Source organism: Aulonocara stuartgranti (genome assembly GCF_965226115.1).
Source record: "Aulonocara stuartgranti genome assembly, chromosome: 17".
Taxonomy (NCBI): domain Eukaryota; kingdom Metazoa; phylum Chordata; class Actinopteri; order Cichliformes; family Cichlidae; genus Aulonocara; species Aulonocara stuartgranti.
This window is the reverse complement of record NC_138953.1, coordinates 15,640,913-15,657,864: the sequence shown is the minus strand read 5'-3', so window position 1 is coordinate 15,657,864 and position 16,952 is coordinate 15,640,913. Positions and strand designations below refer to the sequence as shown.

Below are 16,952 nucleotides of genomic sequence, written 5' to 3'. Positions count from 1 at the left end.
TTCTAATTGGGCTTTCATAAAATCACCAAAGATGCACAGAAAAGAAGGTCAGACACCAACTGGAGAGAATCAGAAGGACAAATGGAACTATACTGTCATCCCCTTTTGTAGCAGGTTTATCAGAGAAACTCAGGAGAGTCTTCTCCAAACACGAGATCCCAGTATACTTCAGACCCAGCCGCACCCTCAGACAAAAACTGGTTCATCCCAAAAACAAAAATCCCAAACACAAACTAAACAACATTGTGTATGCTGCACAGTGCAGAGAAGAGTGCTCAGACCTCTACATTGGACAAACCAAACAGCCACTTCATAAATGCATAGCACAACATAGAAGAGCCACCTTGACAAGACGAGACTATATCTGCATCTAAAGGTTAAAGGTCACTGTTACGAGGATGCAGATGTTCACATTTTGGACAGAGGAGACAGATGGTTTGATAGAGGAGTGAAAGAGGCCATCTATGTCCACTGTGAACGACAGTATTTGAACAGAGATGGTGGCTTGTGACACCAACTGTCTGCCATCTATAATCCAGGTTTGAGATCCCTTTCCAGACACCTTAACGCCCAATAACATCTTGTGTCATTTGATCTCAGTAAGTTACATGATAGGGTCAGGCAAGGCCTCATGGGTTCACCCTAAACCTTGGTTGATCAGGGATCTAGAGAAATTTTCTTAGGGTGTCATGGAAATCAAATGGGGTGGCCAAATCAAAGCCTTAAAAAAAAAAAAAAACGCAACACATATTCCGGTATTACATATGGTTAAAATGATTCAAATGCAGTAGGTATACGTTTCATATAAAATCACACAAAAAACATAAAATCCTAGTAGTAGTTATATATTTTTTACTGTAAAAACCACAGACATGTTTAGTAAATTATTTTCATAACTTGAAATGCAAATATAAATTGTAAATTTTGAAAACTTATGCACAAATTTTGTAAACATTAAAGTTATATACAACTATTTATCTAAAAATGCAGCCAATGCAATTACACATAATCCTAATACTCTACCTGAGCACTCAAAGCACATTAAACATCATGCCCCATTCACTCAATCACACAAGCACCTTTTCTATGCTTTGTCTCCCTAATATTCACAAACATTCACACTTGGATGCATTAAGCAACCTTCTGATTAGTAGATGCTCTGCTCTACCTCCTGAGCTACAGCGACCCCACTTCTTAAGCAGTCTTTACCTTACAACAGAATCTCTAATCTTCCTCTCATGTCTCCTCTTTCTTATTTTACTCTCCATCGCAGAGAGTAAAATGATCACGCATTAACATTTTTTCTTCCCTTGGAAATACAGCCACTTCACCCATAGATATCAAATTATGTGCCAAATTGCACAGAAACAGTGTGTGTGTCATACATCATATATTGAGCCTTTTAAAATGATGAATTTGAAATTACTCGGCATTTCAAAAAAGTTGGATTTCGTTCACTCCACTTCTGTGGTGCTAGCTAGATGCTGAAGTACCTTGGACACAACTTATATAAATTATGGTTATATCTTAACCATGAATGCATCAAAAACCCAGGATCGCAAGTTCGATTCCTGCCTGGGGCGTCTGTATCCAGTAAGGGTCCTAAGGCTAGACCCCTTATGCTAAGCGAGCCTACCGCAGACATGAGCGAGACAGATAAATATGAAGGCATGCCGGCTCGGACGTCGCCCGGATCAACAAGGTCCGCGTCAGGTGTTGAGGAACCAGGGCACCCTGACGAAAAGTGGGCTACTGGAACAAGAAGGCATCGGTGGGCAAGAGACGAAAACAGGGCGTTGTTGGAATGCTACTACGCAAGTAACCCCGGCGGAAGGGGCTACATGAATAGGATGACGGACCTATGGATTCTTCGATACCCAACATCCACAATGACGGCGAAACAACTAGTAGCTCAGTGTTCCAACATTCGAAAGAAGGGACTGCTCTCACAGCTAGAGATTGACGAGGTACAACACAAATGCGACGGCAAGGAGGAGTCAGGACGCCAGGTCAGGGGGGAGATATCATCACCCCCACCCAAGATTGGGTACATAGCCCCAAGTGCGATAGGAGAAGGATCGTTGAGTGCGAGAGGAACTGACCTGAAAAATAGGATAATGGCCAAGCTTGAAACCTGGATCCCCCGTAGCCGGTTACCAAGATTACGTGAAGTTCCCTCAGAAGGTCTGCTAGATGATGTTAATGCAGCACTACGGACAATACCTACAACCACGATTACCGACACTAACAAGCTGATCTACAATACGGCAGCAGTGATCAGTGAGATGCTTGGCTACAAGTTGAACAGCCACAAGGGGCAGTACCCTCCATGGAGAAGGAGGCTAGAGGGCAAGATCAAAGTAGCACGGAGGGAGGTTAGCCAACTAACGGAGTTGCAGAAAGGTGCGACAAAGAAGGTGCCTAAGAAATACAGCAAGCTGTCCGTACCTGAGGCCTTGGAAACTGCCAAGCAAAGACTCACAGCCTTGGCCAGCCGCTTGAGGAGGTACACCAGAGAGATAGAAGGCAGGAGAATAAACCAGCTGTTCTCCACAGAACCAGCAAAGGTGTACTCTCAGTGGCAAGGGAACAATAATAAGAGAACAGCACCACCAAGGCTGGAGACGGAGCTATACTGGAAGAGCATATGGGAGAAGGACGCAACCCATAACGGCAATGCTCAGTGGCTAGTGGATCTGAGGGCAGACCACAGCGACCTCCCTGAACAGGGTCCAGTAACCATCACAGTGGCAGATATCCAAGAAAGGGTCTCCAGTATGAAGAGTTGGACAGCACCAGGGCCCGACATGGTTCACGCCTACTGGCTAAAGAAGCTGACTGCACTCCACGAGCGTCTGGCAGCACAAATGAACCAGCTGCTAGTTAACGAGAGACACCCGGAATGGCTAACTGAAGGCCGGACGGTCCTGATCCCCAAGGACCCCAAGAAGGTCCTTGTACTACATGGAAGCTCCTGTCAGGCATCATATCGGCTAAGATGAACAGGCACATGGGTCAATACATGAGTGGGACACAGAAAGGAATTGGCAAGAATACCAGAGGCGCAAAACACCAGCTACTGGTAGACAGAACAGTCAGCCGAGACTGCAAGACCAGACTGACCAACCTGTGCACTGCCTGGATTGATTACAAGAAGGCCTATGACTCAATGCCCCACAGCTGGATACTGGAATGCCTAGAATTGTACAAGATCAATGGGACCCTAAGAGCCTTCATCAGGAACTCAATGGGGATGTGGCGTACAACACTAGAGGCCAACTCCAAGCCCATAGCACAAGTCACCATCAAGTGCGGGATCTACCAAGGAGATGCTCTGTCCCCACTGCTGTTCTGCATAGGCCTGAACCCCCTCAGTGAGATCATTAACAAGACTGGCTACGGATACCGACTACGGAACGGAGCAGTTGTCAGCCACCTCCTGTACATGGATGACATCAAGCTGTATGCCAAGAGTGAACGAGACATCGATTCACTGACCCACACTACCAGGCTATACAGCAATGACATTGGAATGTTGTTCGGACTGGAGAAGTGTAGTCGGATGGTAACAAAGAGAGGGAAGGTAGTCAGAACTGAGGGGATTGAACTACCAGAAGGCAACATTGCAGACATAGAGGACAGTTACAAGTACCTGGGGATCCCGCAGGCAAATGGGAACCATGAAGAGGCCGCTAGAAAGGCTGCAACCACCAAGTACCTGCAGAGGGTCAGGCAAGTCCTGAGTCAGCTGAATGGTAAGAACAAGATCCGGGCCATCAACACGTACGCCCTGCCCGTAATCAGGTACCCTGCTGGGGTAATAGGCTGGCCAAAGGAGGAGATAGAAGCCACTGACATAAAGACAAGAAAGCTCCTTACCATGCATGGAGGGTTTCACCCCAAGTCCAGCACCCTGAGGCTGTACGCTAAGCGGAAGGAAGGGGGCCGGGAACTGGTGAGTGTCAGCACCACAGTCCAGGATGAGACAACGAACATCCAAGAATACATTGGGAAGATGGCCCCAACTGACCGAGTGCTCAGTGAATACCTCAGGCAGCAGAAACCCAAGAAAGAGGAGGGAGACGAGGAACCATCATGGAAGGACAGGCCCCTGCACGGTATGTACCACCGGCAGATAGAGGAGGTGGCTGATATCCAGAAATCCTACCAGTGGCTGGACAAAGCTGGACTGAAAGACAGCACAGAGGCACTAATCATGGCAGCACAAGAACAAGCTCTGAGTACAAGATCCATAGAGGCTGGGGTCTATCACACCAGGCAAGACCCCAGGTGCAGGCTGTGTAAAGATGCCCCAGAGACAATGCAGCACATAACAGCAGGGTGCAAGATGCTAGCAGGCAAGGCATACATGGAACGCCATAACCAAGTGGCCGGCATAGTGTACAGGAACATCTGTGCCGAGTATAACCTGGAAGTCCCGAGGTCAAAATGGGAGATGCCCCCAAGGGTGGTGGAGAATGACCGAGCTAAGATCCTGTGGGACTTCCAGATACAGACGGACAAAATGGTGGCGGCTAACCAACCGGACATAGTGGTGGTAGACAAACAGAAGAAGACGGCCGTAGTGATCGATGTAGCGGTTCCGAATGACAGCAACATCAGGAAGAAGGAACACGAGAAGCTGGAGAAATACCAAGGGCTCAGAGAAGAGCTGGAGAGGATGTGGAGGGTGAAGGTAACGGTGGTCCCCGTGGTAATCGGAGCACTAGGTGCGGTGACTCCCAAGCTAGGCGAGTGGCTCCAGCAGATCCCGGGAATAACATCGGAGATCTCTGTCCAGAAGAGCGCAGTCCTGGGAACAGCTAAGATACTGCGCAGGACCCTCAAGCTCCCAGGCCTCTGGTAGAGGACCCGAGCTTGAAGGATAAACCGCCCGCAGGGGCGTGCTGGGTGTTTTTTTTTTTTTTTTTTATATATAGTACTATTCTTAGTTAGCGTATTGTCTGTCTTGTTAATGTTGGTTTATGTTGGTTTATAATGGAGCACTGTAACAAAAAATAATTTCCCCCAGGGATCAATAGAGTATTCTGATTCTGATTCTCAGTGTCCCAGGCTGCAAAATTGGCTAGCTTGCCAACCAATAATTCACATGAATTCAGTCTTTGCGTTTGGCTAATAAATGATTTACTGATGAATAAATATCATCATCATATCAGTTATTCTAAAAGATCATATTAGCTGGTGAAGTAATTTGGCAATGTAATGTTAGCAAAAAAGTTAGCTATCTAGCAATCACTGCACGGAGTTGTTGATAGGTGTATTTTGTAAAGTATTCTGTTACGTTACTCAATGAGAGTAATGTATTCCAGAGCGTTCTCACTCCCGAGGCGTAACATGTCGACGTTTTGTCACGTCCCGCGGCGTTCCTGAGGAACGCGAAAGGAGACCTTCGGCGTTCTTATGGTACGCGGCGGGTTATGGCTGGAATCCAGTGCAATGACGCTCCCGCGGTAGTAGACGTTCCAGCCCTGTATTCCAGCCCTAAACCTAACCTTATCCCTAGCCCTGACCATAACCTTATTCCTGACCTTAACCAGGACTTTAATGATGTTAAATAGCGTGTTTCTAAGCGATTTGAAGAAAAAGAGCGAACATGTGTAGGTTCAGTCCAGACGGTTCTCATATTTCCTCTTTTTCCGAGGTCGTCATTTAGGAACGTGGTGGGTAGCCGAAAACGTAATATGGTGACGATTTGTCACCTAGCGTAAAATGTTACGCTTTGGGAGTGAGAACGGGTTGTGTATTCTGAATACTTTGGATTACTTAATACATTCTCATGCTTTTTACAACTACATGAATGTACTATTGCTGTGTGATTTATTACTATTACTGAAGGTTACTTGCCATACCAACACCAACTAGATGTTTAAATCTTAATCTAAATGAGTAACAGTAGGTGGACATTAGGTAAAGCTGCACTTTTGGCAGCGAATGCGTATATAGAACAGGTCAGCGGCTCCAAACCGTAGTAAAGGGACCTCTGGCTAATACGTCAGGTTCCGTGTCGGGCTTGTAGCTGTAATCTAGCTTTACTTTGTTGTCTGGGTCAACTTCGCTAGTGAGAGACAGAGAGAGGCGTTGAAAATCTGCTCCAACGGAACTTATTGTTTTGGAGGAAAACACGAACACAGTGTACAGTCGAGTCTTAATAGCTTACTTACAACTGGGCTACACTTCCCAGAAGGCTACATTCTTTAGGGCTATACCTGTAACACTCTGCCTATTGCCTTTATATTAAATAATTTTTTGAACAATAATTTGAAAAAATCTGTTGTCACGTCATTATGCAGGCCGCAAGGTTGAGACACAGGCATTAGAGCCTCTTAATGTGTGTTTTGTTTGGGTTTCCACCGGCACGGAATTACCAAAAATAGAGAGGGGACAGCCTAACATATGAAACAGGAAAAGACTGCCGTGTAATCCCTTTATTTCAACAAAGTAACTGTATTATAAATACCACCTTTTAAATGGTAACTGTAACGGAATACATTTACTCATATTTTGTATTTTAAATACATAACAGCGGTACATGTATTCCGTTACTCCCCAACACTGGTTACAGGATATGTCTCAGGAGTGTAAATGACTTAACCAACCTCACCCAATCAGAGTATTCTCCTATATATGGCGGCTTGTAATTCATGTATATTAGCAGGGGTGCACAGGTTAGTTAACATTAGGTCCCAAAAATGAGGAAGTCTCTAAGAAGTTAGAGTTTCACGGCCAGTTGGTGGAAGGAGTTCTTGGATTATTCCATGCTGTCTTTGTTTACTGTTTCCCCATTGGTGACTGATGGCTGTGTGACTTGAAGCATTTGCTGACTCATTTTCCACCAGCAGCATGTGAGTGTCAGCTTCTCTGACATGGCAGTGTGAAGCAGCTCTGCTCATTCCTCCTGCTTTGTACGACTTACTACATTTTCACTCATACATCATGCAGACAGGACTCCAGCAGAAAACAAGTTTAGTGCAAAGATAAGGATCATTATGGTGAAGACACATGGGAAAATGTTCAGGGACTTTACTGATAGCTGTCTCTGTTTTCAGGCACTGTGGTGCAGATAAACGGGCCAGGCCGAAAAGCATGATGGGTAAGTGTCTCCTAATGTATTACAAATGCAAAGTGGTGCTTGTCTTATTTTTTAAATGTGCATTTTCTCCTGCTTCTAAAAATTAAACAATGTTCATTTCTTTGTAAGTAAGCTGCCTTTATCATTCAAACTTGGGTCCTATAACTTAAGAATACCCCTACCTTGGCAGCTTGATGGCCTGTGAAGTATCTTTGCTCTTCCTAGGACAGATCTCCAAAGTGATTTCTGGGATCTGCTGGATCCATTCACCCAGTTTGGTGGTTACTGCCCTGAATGCTCTGATTACCTCAGGCATCACTGTTCTCTGGCTTCTAGCTTCATCATAGTCCTGGGTCAAAGACCAGGACAATGACATGAAATTATTTGTCAAAATTCACAGTATTAAAATGTGATTTAAATGTGATGAGGATTTGGACAAAAGTAATGTATTATGTTAATGATGGTTCTGAGAAGTCCAATCAAACAAAATGTGTGCTTGCATACTTCTACTATTATGTCATTCATATCGGTGTTCTGTAGTGTTTCGTAGCCTGGCTTGCTGCAGGCACTGCAGCAGCTAACATCTCAGCACTTGATCCAGGATACCTTCTAACTTCTTACACAACAGCTTTTTAATCATATTTAATGTGCTGCAATTTTAAAGAATCGTTAGAAATATAAACTCTGCCAAAACTAACGTGATTACACCCCTTGGGATCTTGCCCTTCACTACCACCACCCCCTTTCTCCTGCAGATAATTGCCCCTGCTTTTAAAGGAATAAAATTCAAACTATTATACAAATCGAATTCTAAGTATTGGATGGAGTTTTCTTGGAAAACTCCTGGCCTGTTATAGGGGATAAGCATGGCTTCGTGATGTCTTTAGACCTCTGGAAATATTTAAATTGGACCACAATATACTATATCAATTCTATGAGTGTGTGTATAAGGACACACACAGCCCATTTGTATCTAGGTTTAATGGGTTTATAACGAGGTGATGGTCGATCACACAGTCTCAGAGACGTTGCTCAGAAAACCCTGAAGTGTTTAAATTTCACCCGTTGCTGTTGCACTGATGATTCTCAGAAACTAGAGCAAATTTACTGTAAATAGGAAGCATTCATGAGGAGATTTAAACAGCATTTCGCAGATCAAATGCTTTTTGTTTTTTACTATTAAACACACTGTATACAGCAGACTTGTTCTGTGTTATGAAGCTATAAACATAGAAAACCCTAAGGGTATTAAATTCCTGCAGCAGAATAGCTCCTCTGCGAGTAATGGGTTGATGTGTACATGTTTCTTCTTCTACCTGTGCAGATTTCTCAGGTGACGAAACAGACAAAGGACCCCCAGTACAGATGCACAGCCTCAGAGAGTTTGAACAGGTAAGGATATCGGCTCAGCTACAAACCTGTGCAGAAAGCAGAGCATTCCTTTGATACTGACCGAGGCCAGATATGTCACAGTTTGGTGTAGACAGAAACAAGCTGATAGAAACAACAAATATCTCCTAGTGTTGCAAGAAAATAGCTGTTGAGTTGTGAACTTGATGAGACTACACTAGTGTTAGTCATCTACTGTGTGTCAGACAGGCCCAGGCTTGCCTCTGCCCACTGTTAATTACTATTTAGGTGCGTTGAGGAAGTTGATGTGGCAACCGAAAGTCCTCATGACTTAGAGAGTTCCCTTTGCTAAAGCTGGTTTTCCACAGTCTTGCCACTTTTAGACAGACTGTAAAACTATTTCTAATTTGTGGATCTCTTACTCAGTCGACCACTATTTCTGTCAGGTTTGCTGGTGTGCCTCATTAGTGCACGAGGTGTCATTTGTTTGGAGTATGTGATTCTTGTGTTGGGGTATATTTGAACTGAAACTGAAAAACTGCAGACTGTGTATTCACTGCCTACGGTAAGGTCCAAAAAACAAAAACAACAATAAGTGTCAGCACATTTTTAAAACTGTGATATTAAAAGGTATCAAACGTATCCCTGCTGGTGATTCTTTGAACGTGACGAGGGTGCTTTTTGAATGATACAGCCACTGTTTTTTCTACATTTAGTTTCTATACATTTTAGAAATTGCCTGACAAAATGCCACTGCAATGAAATCATTATTTTATAATGTGAAGCATTCTCTGCTCACATTACTTACTGCAGCTGATGCCACCAACACTTCGTGTGTTCTAGCTCATTTTCATTTGATATATTTAACAGCAATGTCAAACGTTTCGGCCTTGCTGTCCACTTCCATGATCAGATGGTTAACACAAATACAGACTCACATATAAAAATAGAGAGATTAATGCATTTTAAAAGCTTGCATATGCAAAATATTTTTAGAGGTTGGAAATCAAACAGTCTGTATGAAACACCAATGAAATGGGGGGCATGGTGCTCCTCTAGGTCTGTTTCTACCCCACAGTAATGAATTCTGGGAACTCTGCCACTAGCATTATGGGTGTGATATAACTCTGTAGGTGCTTGCTGCAATTACCCCATTTATTGAAGGACAGAAGTATAGATGAAAAACAGGCTGGGCTTGCTGGTTGTAATAATGTTGAACGGTGGTGAGTTTGGCCTGAAGTGAAGCACGGTATGAAAGTTGAAACTACAGCCAGAGAAGATCGAATCCATATTTTTTCACAGGACAAACTGCCTGATTAATTTTTGTTTCTCTAAAAGGTTATTTCTGAATGTATAAACAGGCAGTAACAAATAAACAGTTAATATTTTAAAAGATTTGTTTCACACCTCATTTTATATTTTATGCTACTGATTTTTTTTAATCACAACTGTGTGACAGTGACATCAGGTTTTTGACCCAAAAGAGATGAGTGGGTGGAATCTTAAGTTTGTCAACTAATGATTGCAAAACTACTTCCATAACCTGTATGTGTGCAAAGAACACACACAGATACCTGCAATTAAATCCTAGATTTTTTACCAAAACGGAACCACCGTCTCCTTCTATGCTTTATCCTTCACAGTAAATCCTAATATTTATTAAATGATTCCATATGAGTACCACAGATAGGGTAGAGCAGTCTAGTTCAGTGAATCAAATTAGGGCCTGACAGACAACTGGCTGGCTATGGGAGAATCATGCTACTTCCAGTGTTGCTGCTTTCTTTGTTTGGCTCTGTTCAGGGACACCAGATTACCGATCAGGCCTAATTATTGTGTTAAAACTGTACCAGATTGTCTCCTTTTTAAAAATAAGAAAAAAATGCTGTTCTGTAGGAATGGTTAAAATGAATGGAAGGGCAGTGTAATGCAGAGCATTGTAGTGTAATGAGGTAATTGTGATTATTCATGTTTAATTGTTGTCTGATTACTAAGTTTATATTTTTCTACTTCTAAGCAAACTGAAGTACAAAGAGAAATCCAACATTTTCAGATAAATAATATGTGACTTAGTGGAAGTGGGTTGTCTCTTTATCACTGCTGTTTGCTCGATTTATGGTTCAGGATTTCGAAATATCAAAAAAGTCCTTGAGCAATACACTGCTAATGAGATTAGTCCTAATAGCATTTATGGCAGCTCAGAATACCATAATTATGTCTGAATAACAGGTACAGAGTAGAGAGCAGAAAAACCTCAATTATGTCTCAGATTTCAAGAAGAAGAATGTCACCGCTCCATGGTAACTGTCATATTGTGCATTTCATATACACTGTGTTTTCTCTGAAGCTACAGGAAGAGGCTGGGCTGGTTGGTTGGAGGCCACATTACAGTGTGTGGGTAGCTTTGAAGTTTCACTCTGACGGTCCCACAAAGGGATGAAAGGATGAGTCGGGTTATTTGTACACACATAGTACTGCATATAGAGCAGACTAGGAGTCAACTTACTACTGGTTTTGTTTGCAAAGATGAGAAAAGTGGGATGATACTACTAGTGCTTTCCATTGGAATTAGAGCCAATGTGTTGCAGACCTGCAAAAATCCTTCCAAGGAGCACAGAGTTGTTGTTTTTTTCCTTTCTTTTTTACATTTTTTACACAATCATCTAAATTTGAACCTGGCGAGCACTAATTGATGTTTACTTTTCTTTTTTATATTTTCATCTAAAATAATTCCAAAATTTAGTCAGTAACATTTCTGCTACTCTAAACGAACAATTGTGGTCACTAAAAAGGGGGCGAGAGGATTGCATAGTGGAAAAGTCGAAGACAAACACAGTAGTTTGAAAACAGATTTAGCAGATTAAATATGATAATATGATTATGGTAAAAAGTAACTGAAGATGGTAGAATTGCCTTTCAGGTTGCTTTATTTTTGATTTGATTTTGTTAATTTTAACACAGACATTTTGATTGGTCATTTTTATAGTGAGCCAGAAAACAGATTTTATACATATTTTATTTCCTTAAACTGCTGCCATGTAAAGTACCAGACTAGTTTTATATATCGCATATATTATATAATGCCAGTACCTAAAGATTTCAGGTACTGCCATTAATAATGTATTGCTTAACTTTACTCAAACTAGAGTAAACAGTGAAAACTTTTGAAGTGCCTTGTTTTGCACACGTTTATAAAAAATGTCTTTACAAAGCAGTGGTTTGGAATCTGTCTTGGCCTTTCAAAACAACTGGAGTCGCCTACCCCTGCTATATAGACTACAGACTTTGGATTTTGCCATATTTGGGGCGTTATTCTCTTTCACTGGAACTGATAATGAAATCTGGCTTTGCAGAGATATTCCTATTTGTGTGCAAATCTTTAAAATTGTGAAAATTGTCCCACACTTTGTGAGGACTCTGCAATACTTTGGGATGCATTCATTCTGAATGTAGTTCTGATTGATGAATTGTGAAACAAACGTTTTGTCTGTTATTTCTATACCTTTTTTTTAACAGTGGGAATGTCTTTTACAAAAAATGTTGACGTTCCACTCTTCCACTAGTCTAGTATGGATGTGCAAACAATACAATACCACGCGGAGGTTTCATTGTACTGGATATTTTCAGATGTGGTAAATCTCAGAAACCTGGCACAAAACTGTAAAAGTCACAGTGTAAGACTAAGAAAACGATTTATCAGAATTTCGTCAGGCAGAAGTACTTACAGTTCAGGCTCTCAAACTATAAGAAATGGAAACAACGAATTTTCAATATGGCGCAGAGACAGTACAGTTGGGTTCTTGTCTGAAATATTTCCATATTCTGATGGATCACATTAAACTTTGTTGAACTTTCATTTCCTCCATAGTTTTACATTGAGTTTTTCTGACAGTGGTTATGTATGTTCGGCCTCTCATCTTAATAGAGCAGTCTGGATTATTGAATCCAGGTTTTGTGTTTGCGTGTGATTGTATGTGTGTGTGTGTGTACAGTTTGTCTTCTCTTCACATTTGCGTCAGCTTAAAGAATCAGTCCTCTCGCTGGCTGGTTGAAAGAAATGTGAACCTGCCAGAGCAGCATTTGTAACTGTCAAACATTCACACTCTGCAGTCCAGAGGTTTTTAAAGAGAAAAAAGAGAAATCACCCAATCAAAATGCCCCTTTCTCAAATGGCCTTTATTAGTCCACAGAAGAAATTGAAAGCACATGGCTGACTATAAATGTGAATTCAAACCGACCACGGTGACGCTGAGATTGATAGAAGACAGGGGGAAGATTGCATATAATTTTGGCCATTAAAACCTCAGGACAAATTAGGGTTGTTAATCTGTTATTTTGCCCTCAGTCTCAGTGTTCACTTCCAAAAAGCCACATATGCTATGAAAGGTCTGTCAGAGATAGATTACCATTACCAGAGTGGCAGTAATAGATCGCATTCAATATTGTACAGAGACAAAAAAAAAAAAAGACAGCCGATCCTGCAGTTGACCCGGGTCTGTGTGTGATTTAAATGCAACATTTCTGGTAATTGCCTTCATCTCTTGAGTCTTTTATCTTCACTTTGCTTCTTGTGCTTTTCTGCTTTTTGAGGTCACTGGCTGCACTGGCAAGGTTGCTGGCTTCACTGGCGAGGTCGTTACCTGTCTCAGTGTATATGGTTCAACCTTGCGTCTTGCGTCCTGCTACTATGTGTTGGTTAGTCTCAGGGGCATCTTTGCACACACGCCACCTTGGGTCCTGTCAGTCTTGGTAAACTGCTGCCTCTGTGGATCTGGTGCTTCAGGTCTCTCCTTGTGCTGCTATCATCAGAGCCTCTGTGCTCTGATCCACTCGATCTGTTGATGGTACATGCCATGCAGAGGCTTGGTCTTTCATTATAGTTCCTCTTCCTCATCCCCATCTATCTTCATTTGTCTGAGGCACTATTGGAACGGCTCATCTCAGGGGCCCATCTTCCTGAGGTATTTGCGGATGCTCCATGTTTCATCCTGTATTGTGGCTCTGACACTCACTCCTCCTCCCCCTCCTTCTTTCTGTTGCTCATAGAGCCTCAGGGTGCTGGACCAATGGTTAGTGACCTCCATGCTTTGTAAGGAGTTTTCATGTCTTGACGCGAGTGGCATCTGTCACCTCCTGTGGCCAGCTTATTATTCCAATTTTGTATCCAAAATCCAGTAGGACATATATATTGATGGGTTGGACCTAATTCCTATTGTTTAGCTTACATCTCAGCTTAATGACTCATGGTATAGGTGTGCTTTATACAGTACACACAATGAGTTGAGATCAATAGTATCTGGGAGTGATTGATTGATTGATTGATTGATTGATTGATTGAATGATTGTGCCATATGAGCACACAGCCAACACACATGCTGCTGAGTGACTGCTGCTCGACAAACACATTTCATTGCAATGTTGACCCTGTGCTAACTTGCATATGACAAATAAAAAACTGAAACTGAAACCTGTGGGGGCCAGAATTCTGACTGGGTTATAAGGAATAAAATACTGATTTCACATGACATGGAAATCAGTTTAGAAACTACACTTTACTTAAGACATTGAATCTTTAATTGATGCTCCGTCTCGCTCCATAAATAGAAAGTATGATAAAACATAAACTATTCAATTGTTTGGGGTGAGCGCTGTATAAACATCAGCTACAATTTAGCATTTTTAAAGTGGTAGTGGTGTTAGATTTTTAAAATTCATATTATTCCAATAAATGATCCATTAAATCTAAATGCTTTCAGAGATATTTAAGTTTTTTGCTTTCATTTGCAAGAATTAGGACATGACTTCTATTTAGACACAAGAGACACTGAGACATAAACTAGTTATTCTGTCAAAAAATTAAAAATCAAAGTAAAGTTTACAGAGCATTGTCCTTCATAACAGGAAATGGACATTCTGCAGTTTTTGTAAAAGTAAATAAATAAATGTCAGAGTGTTGTCTGTATTTCAGGAAATGCCATCCAAATCTGTATTAGTTCATTGATATTGAACTGTGATACAGAGCTCCAAAACTGATTTTCTCAAATCTCTCACTATTGTATTGACACTATTGTTGTTTGTCTGCACCCTCAAAGTTAAAAATATGAAATGATACAGCCTCCTAATCAGTTGATTGTTCTTGTGAACAGCTGTGTGTTTTGTTCTACATATTGCCAGCGCTCCTGGGCCAGCTCTGCTTGCCTGTTCCCTCTGTGATAAACTGCTAAGAAATTCTGCTGCTTGACTCTATGCATTTCAAGGATGGTAGGTACTGATCATATTTTTTGCAGGGTATCCGGTGATTGAGCTAATGAGTGTTAAGACATGCTGACAGCAGAGGAGTCAGTTTTCACGGCAGCAGTACTCAGACATGCAGCAGATCAATAAAGAGGAGCTCAGCTTTGAGTAAATCAGCAGATCTACTCAAACTTGAATTAGCTGCCTTACACTGACAAACAGAAATGTTCTCAGTCTGTTCTGTTTGAACAATGAGGTGGAAGAACACAATTTCTCTTTTGATTTGTTATTTGCTTTGAAATATTTGGTATATGCATTGGTGTTCACGCACAGAAGACCAGGACCTTGTATTGCCTGTGGGCCATAGGAAAGAGTAGCATGTTTAGTCAGTGGAAATCTGGACAGGCTTCAGTGAGATGCACTAGCGCCACCAGCTGGACAGAGAGACAAATCAACTTTGAAAAGTATGCTGGTAGTCCATGCACGCCTATAACTTGTTAATTGGTCCCAGGCTTGTGCAATTTGTGATCTTCTCCGCTGGGTCAAAGAAGACATATTGAGTTGATCACAGCATTGGTCATGGATGATAATTGTTCAGTAAAAATGCACAGAAATCTGCTTCCAGCCCCTTCCACCAATAACATAACCACACTGACTCACCCTTGATAATCACAACTTTTTAATGTTTTATTTCTGACAGTTTGGTATTTTATGTCGTTCCTTGAAAGCATTAAAACATTTTACTTTGGAGTTCTAACATGTCAGCAAATCATTTTTAAACAACTCAGTTGATCACAACCCCAACTCTGTGTGTGTGTGTGTGTGTGTGTGTGTGTGTGTGTGTGTGTGTGTGTGTGTGTGTGTGTGTGTGTGTGTGCGCACGCTTGTATATATTAATGGGTGCATTTGATATACAGAAAGCTCTATTGTGTGTTTTTCTGTTATTTAGATGGGATTTGTGTGTTATATTTCATCATCTGTCCTCCCATGAGCCCAACCAATCATATGGAAACAGTTACAAACAAAATGGCACAAAAAAGAAAAAAACTTAGTGCAAGGCCAGATCTTGCAATTACTCTAATAGTATAGCCAGTCTTTCATTCTGGGGTCAGAGAGGCAGAGAAACCACAGTCTGAGTACCCTCCACAAATCCTAAAAATCAGCACCTGAGGAAAATAGCTGGTTTACAAGACCATAATTCATGACAGCTTGTTCAGGAAATGGCAACAAACATGTAAACTGTTGTGGAGCTAAAAAAAAAAAAAAGAATCTAACACATTCAAAATTTTATTGACTATGATTTCATTATAACAACAAAGACTGCTAGAAATATTAACTGCAAGGACCTCACTGGTCCTGATCAGGGACAAGATCCCCCAGGACACCATTTATTGTCTCATTAGGAGCATGCGCTGACGTTGTCAGGCATGCATACAAGCACGTGGGGGCCATACAGACTACAGTGTACCATTTTGAGTTACTGCAATTAAATTTCTCCAAACTGAACTAGCCTGCCACATCATTTTTGTACTTTGATTTTTGGGTGTCTTTGAATTCAGCTCTCTGTAGGTTGATCATTTTTATTTCCAACAAATGATATGGTATCCTTTTGCTCTTAACATATTATCCAGTCATTTATAGAAATCCAGCATTCAAATTTGAAGTGTTTTCAAAATGTTCCTTTAATTTTTTTTGAGCAGTGTATGAATATTACATATTTAAATGTAAAAAATAAATATTTTATGTTTTTAAAAACTGCCATCTGGTAAACAACATCCATTGATCAATTATGTTATTTGTTGATCGACAGGCTGAAGAAGGCGGTCTAGGTGTCAGGTGCAGTGTGTATTGGGTAGCAGTTGAGGGCAGACGTCGTGACAGTCTGATTGCTGGCTATTTAAACTAGCTCTTTGGACATGAAACATCTCCTGTCTGGTGGGGTAGGAGCCTGAGCTAGTGCCTAGGGTTAAGAGATACCAGCTAGATATTCTTATGCTCATGTTGATGCATGGCTCAGGCTCTGAAACCAGTCTCCTGGAGAAGGGCTGGACTCTCTTCAAATATTAGGTTCCCCTTTGTTTGTCTTGAAAGAGTAGTTGTAAAACAGCTAACTGATCATCTGCAGAGGAATGAGTCATTTGAAGAGTTTCAGTCAGGTTTAAAAGCTCATCACAGCACAGAAACAACTTTTGTGCAGGATATAAATGATCTTCTGATGGCCTCTGACAGTGGACTCATCTCTGTGCTTTTCCTGCTTGACCTCAGTGCAGCGTTCAAT

At 41.6% G+C, this 16,952-nt stretch overlaps 1 protein-coding gene across 4 annotated transcripts in view; it reads left to right on the top strand.

Moving 5' to 3' along the window:
- Positions 1–16,952, top strand: part of pde4dip (phosphodiesterase 4D interacting protein) — a 96,419-nt gene that overhangs the window by 10,416 nt on the left and 69,051 nt on the right. For 3 of the 4 annotated variants that reach the window (XM_082509666.1, XM_082509665.1, XM_082509664.1), the window contains exons 2-3: positions 7,068–7,111; positions 8,415–8,482. In XM_082509666.1, coding sequence (XP_082365792.1) covers positions 7,105–7,111; positions 8,415–8,482 — 75 coding nt within the window. In that variant the 5' untranslated portion in view covers positions 7,068–7,104. Of the gene's footprint in view, positions 1–6,964; positions 6,983–7,067; positions 7,112–8,414; positions 8,483–16,952 lie in introns of those variants that run through there. The other variant, XM_082509667.1, reaches the window with a different exon arrangement.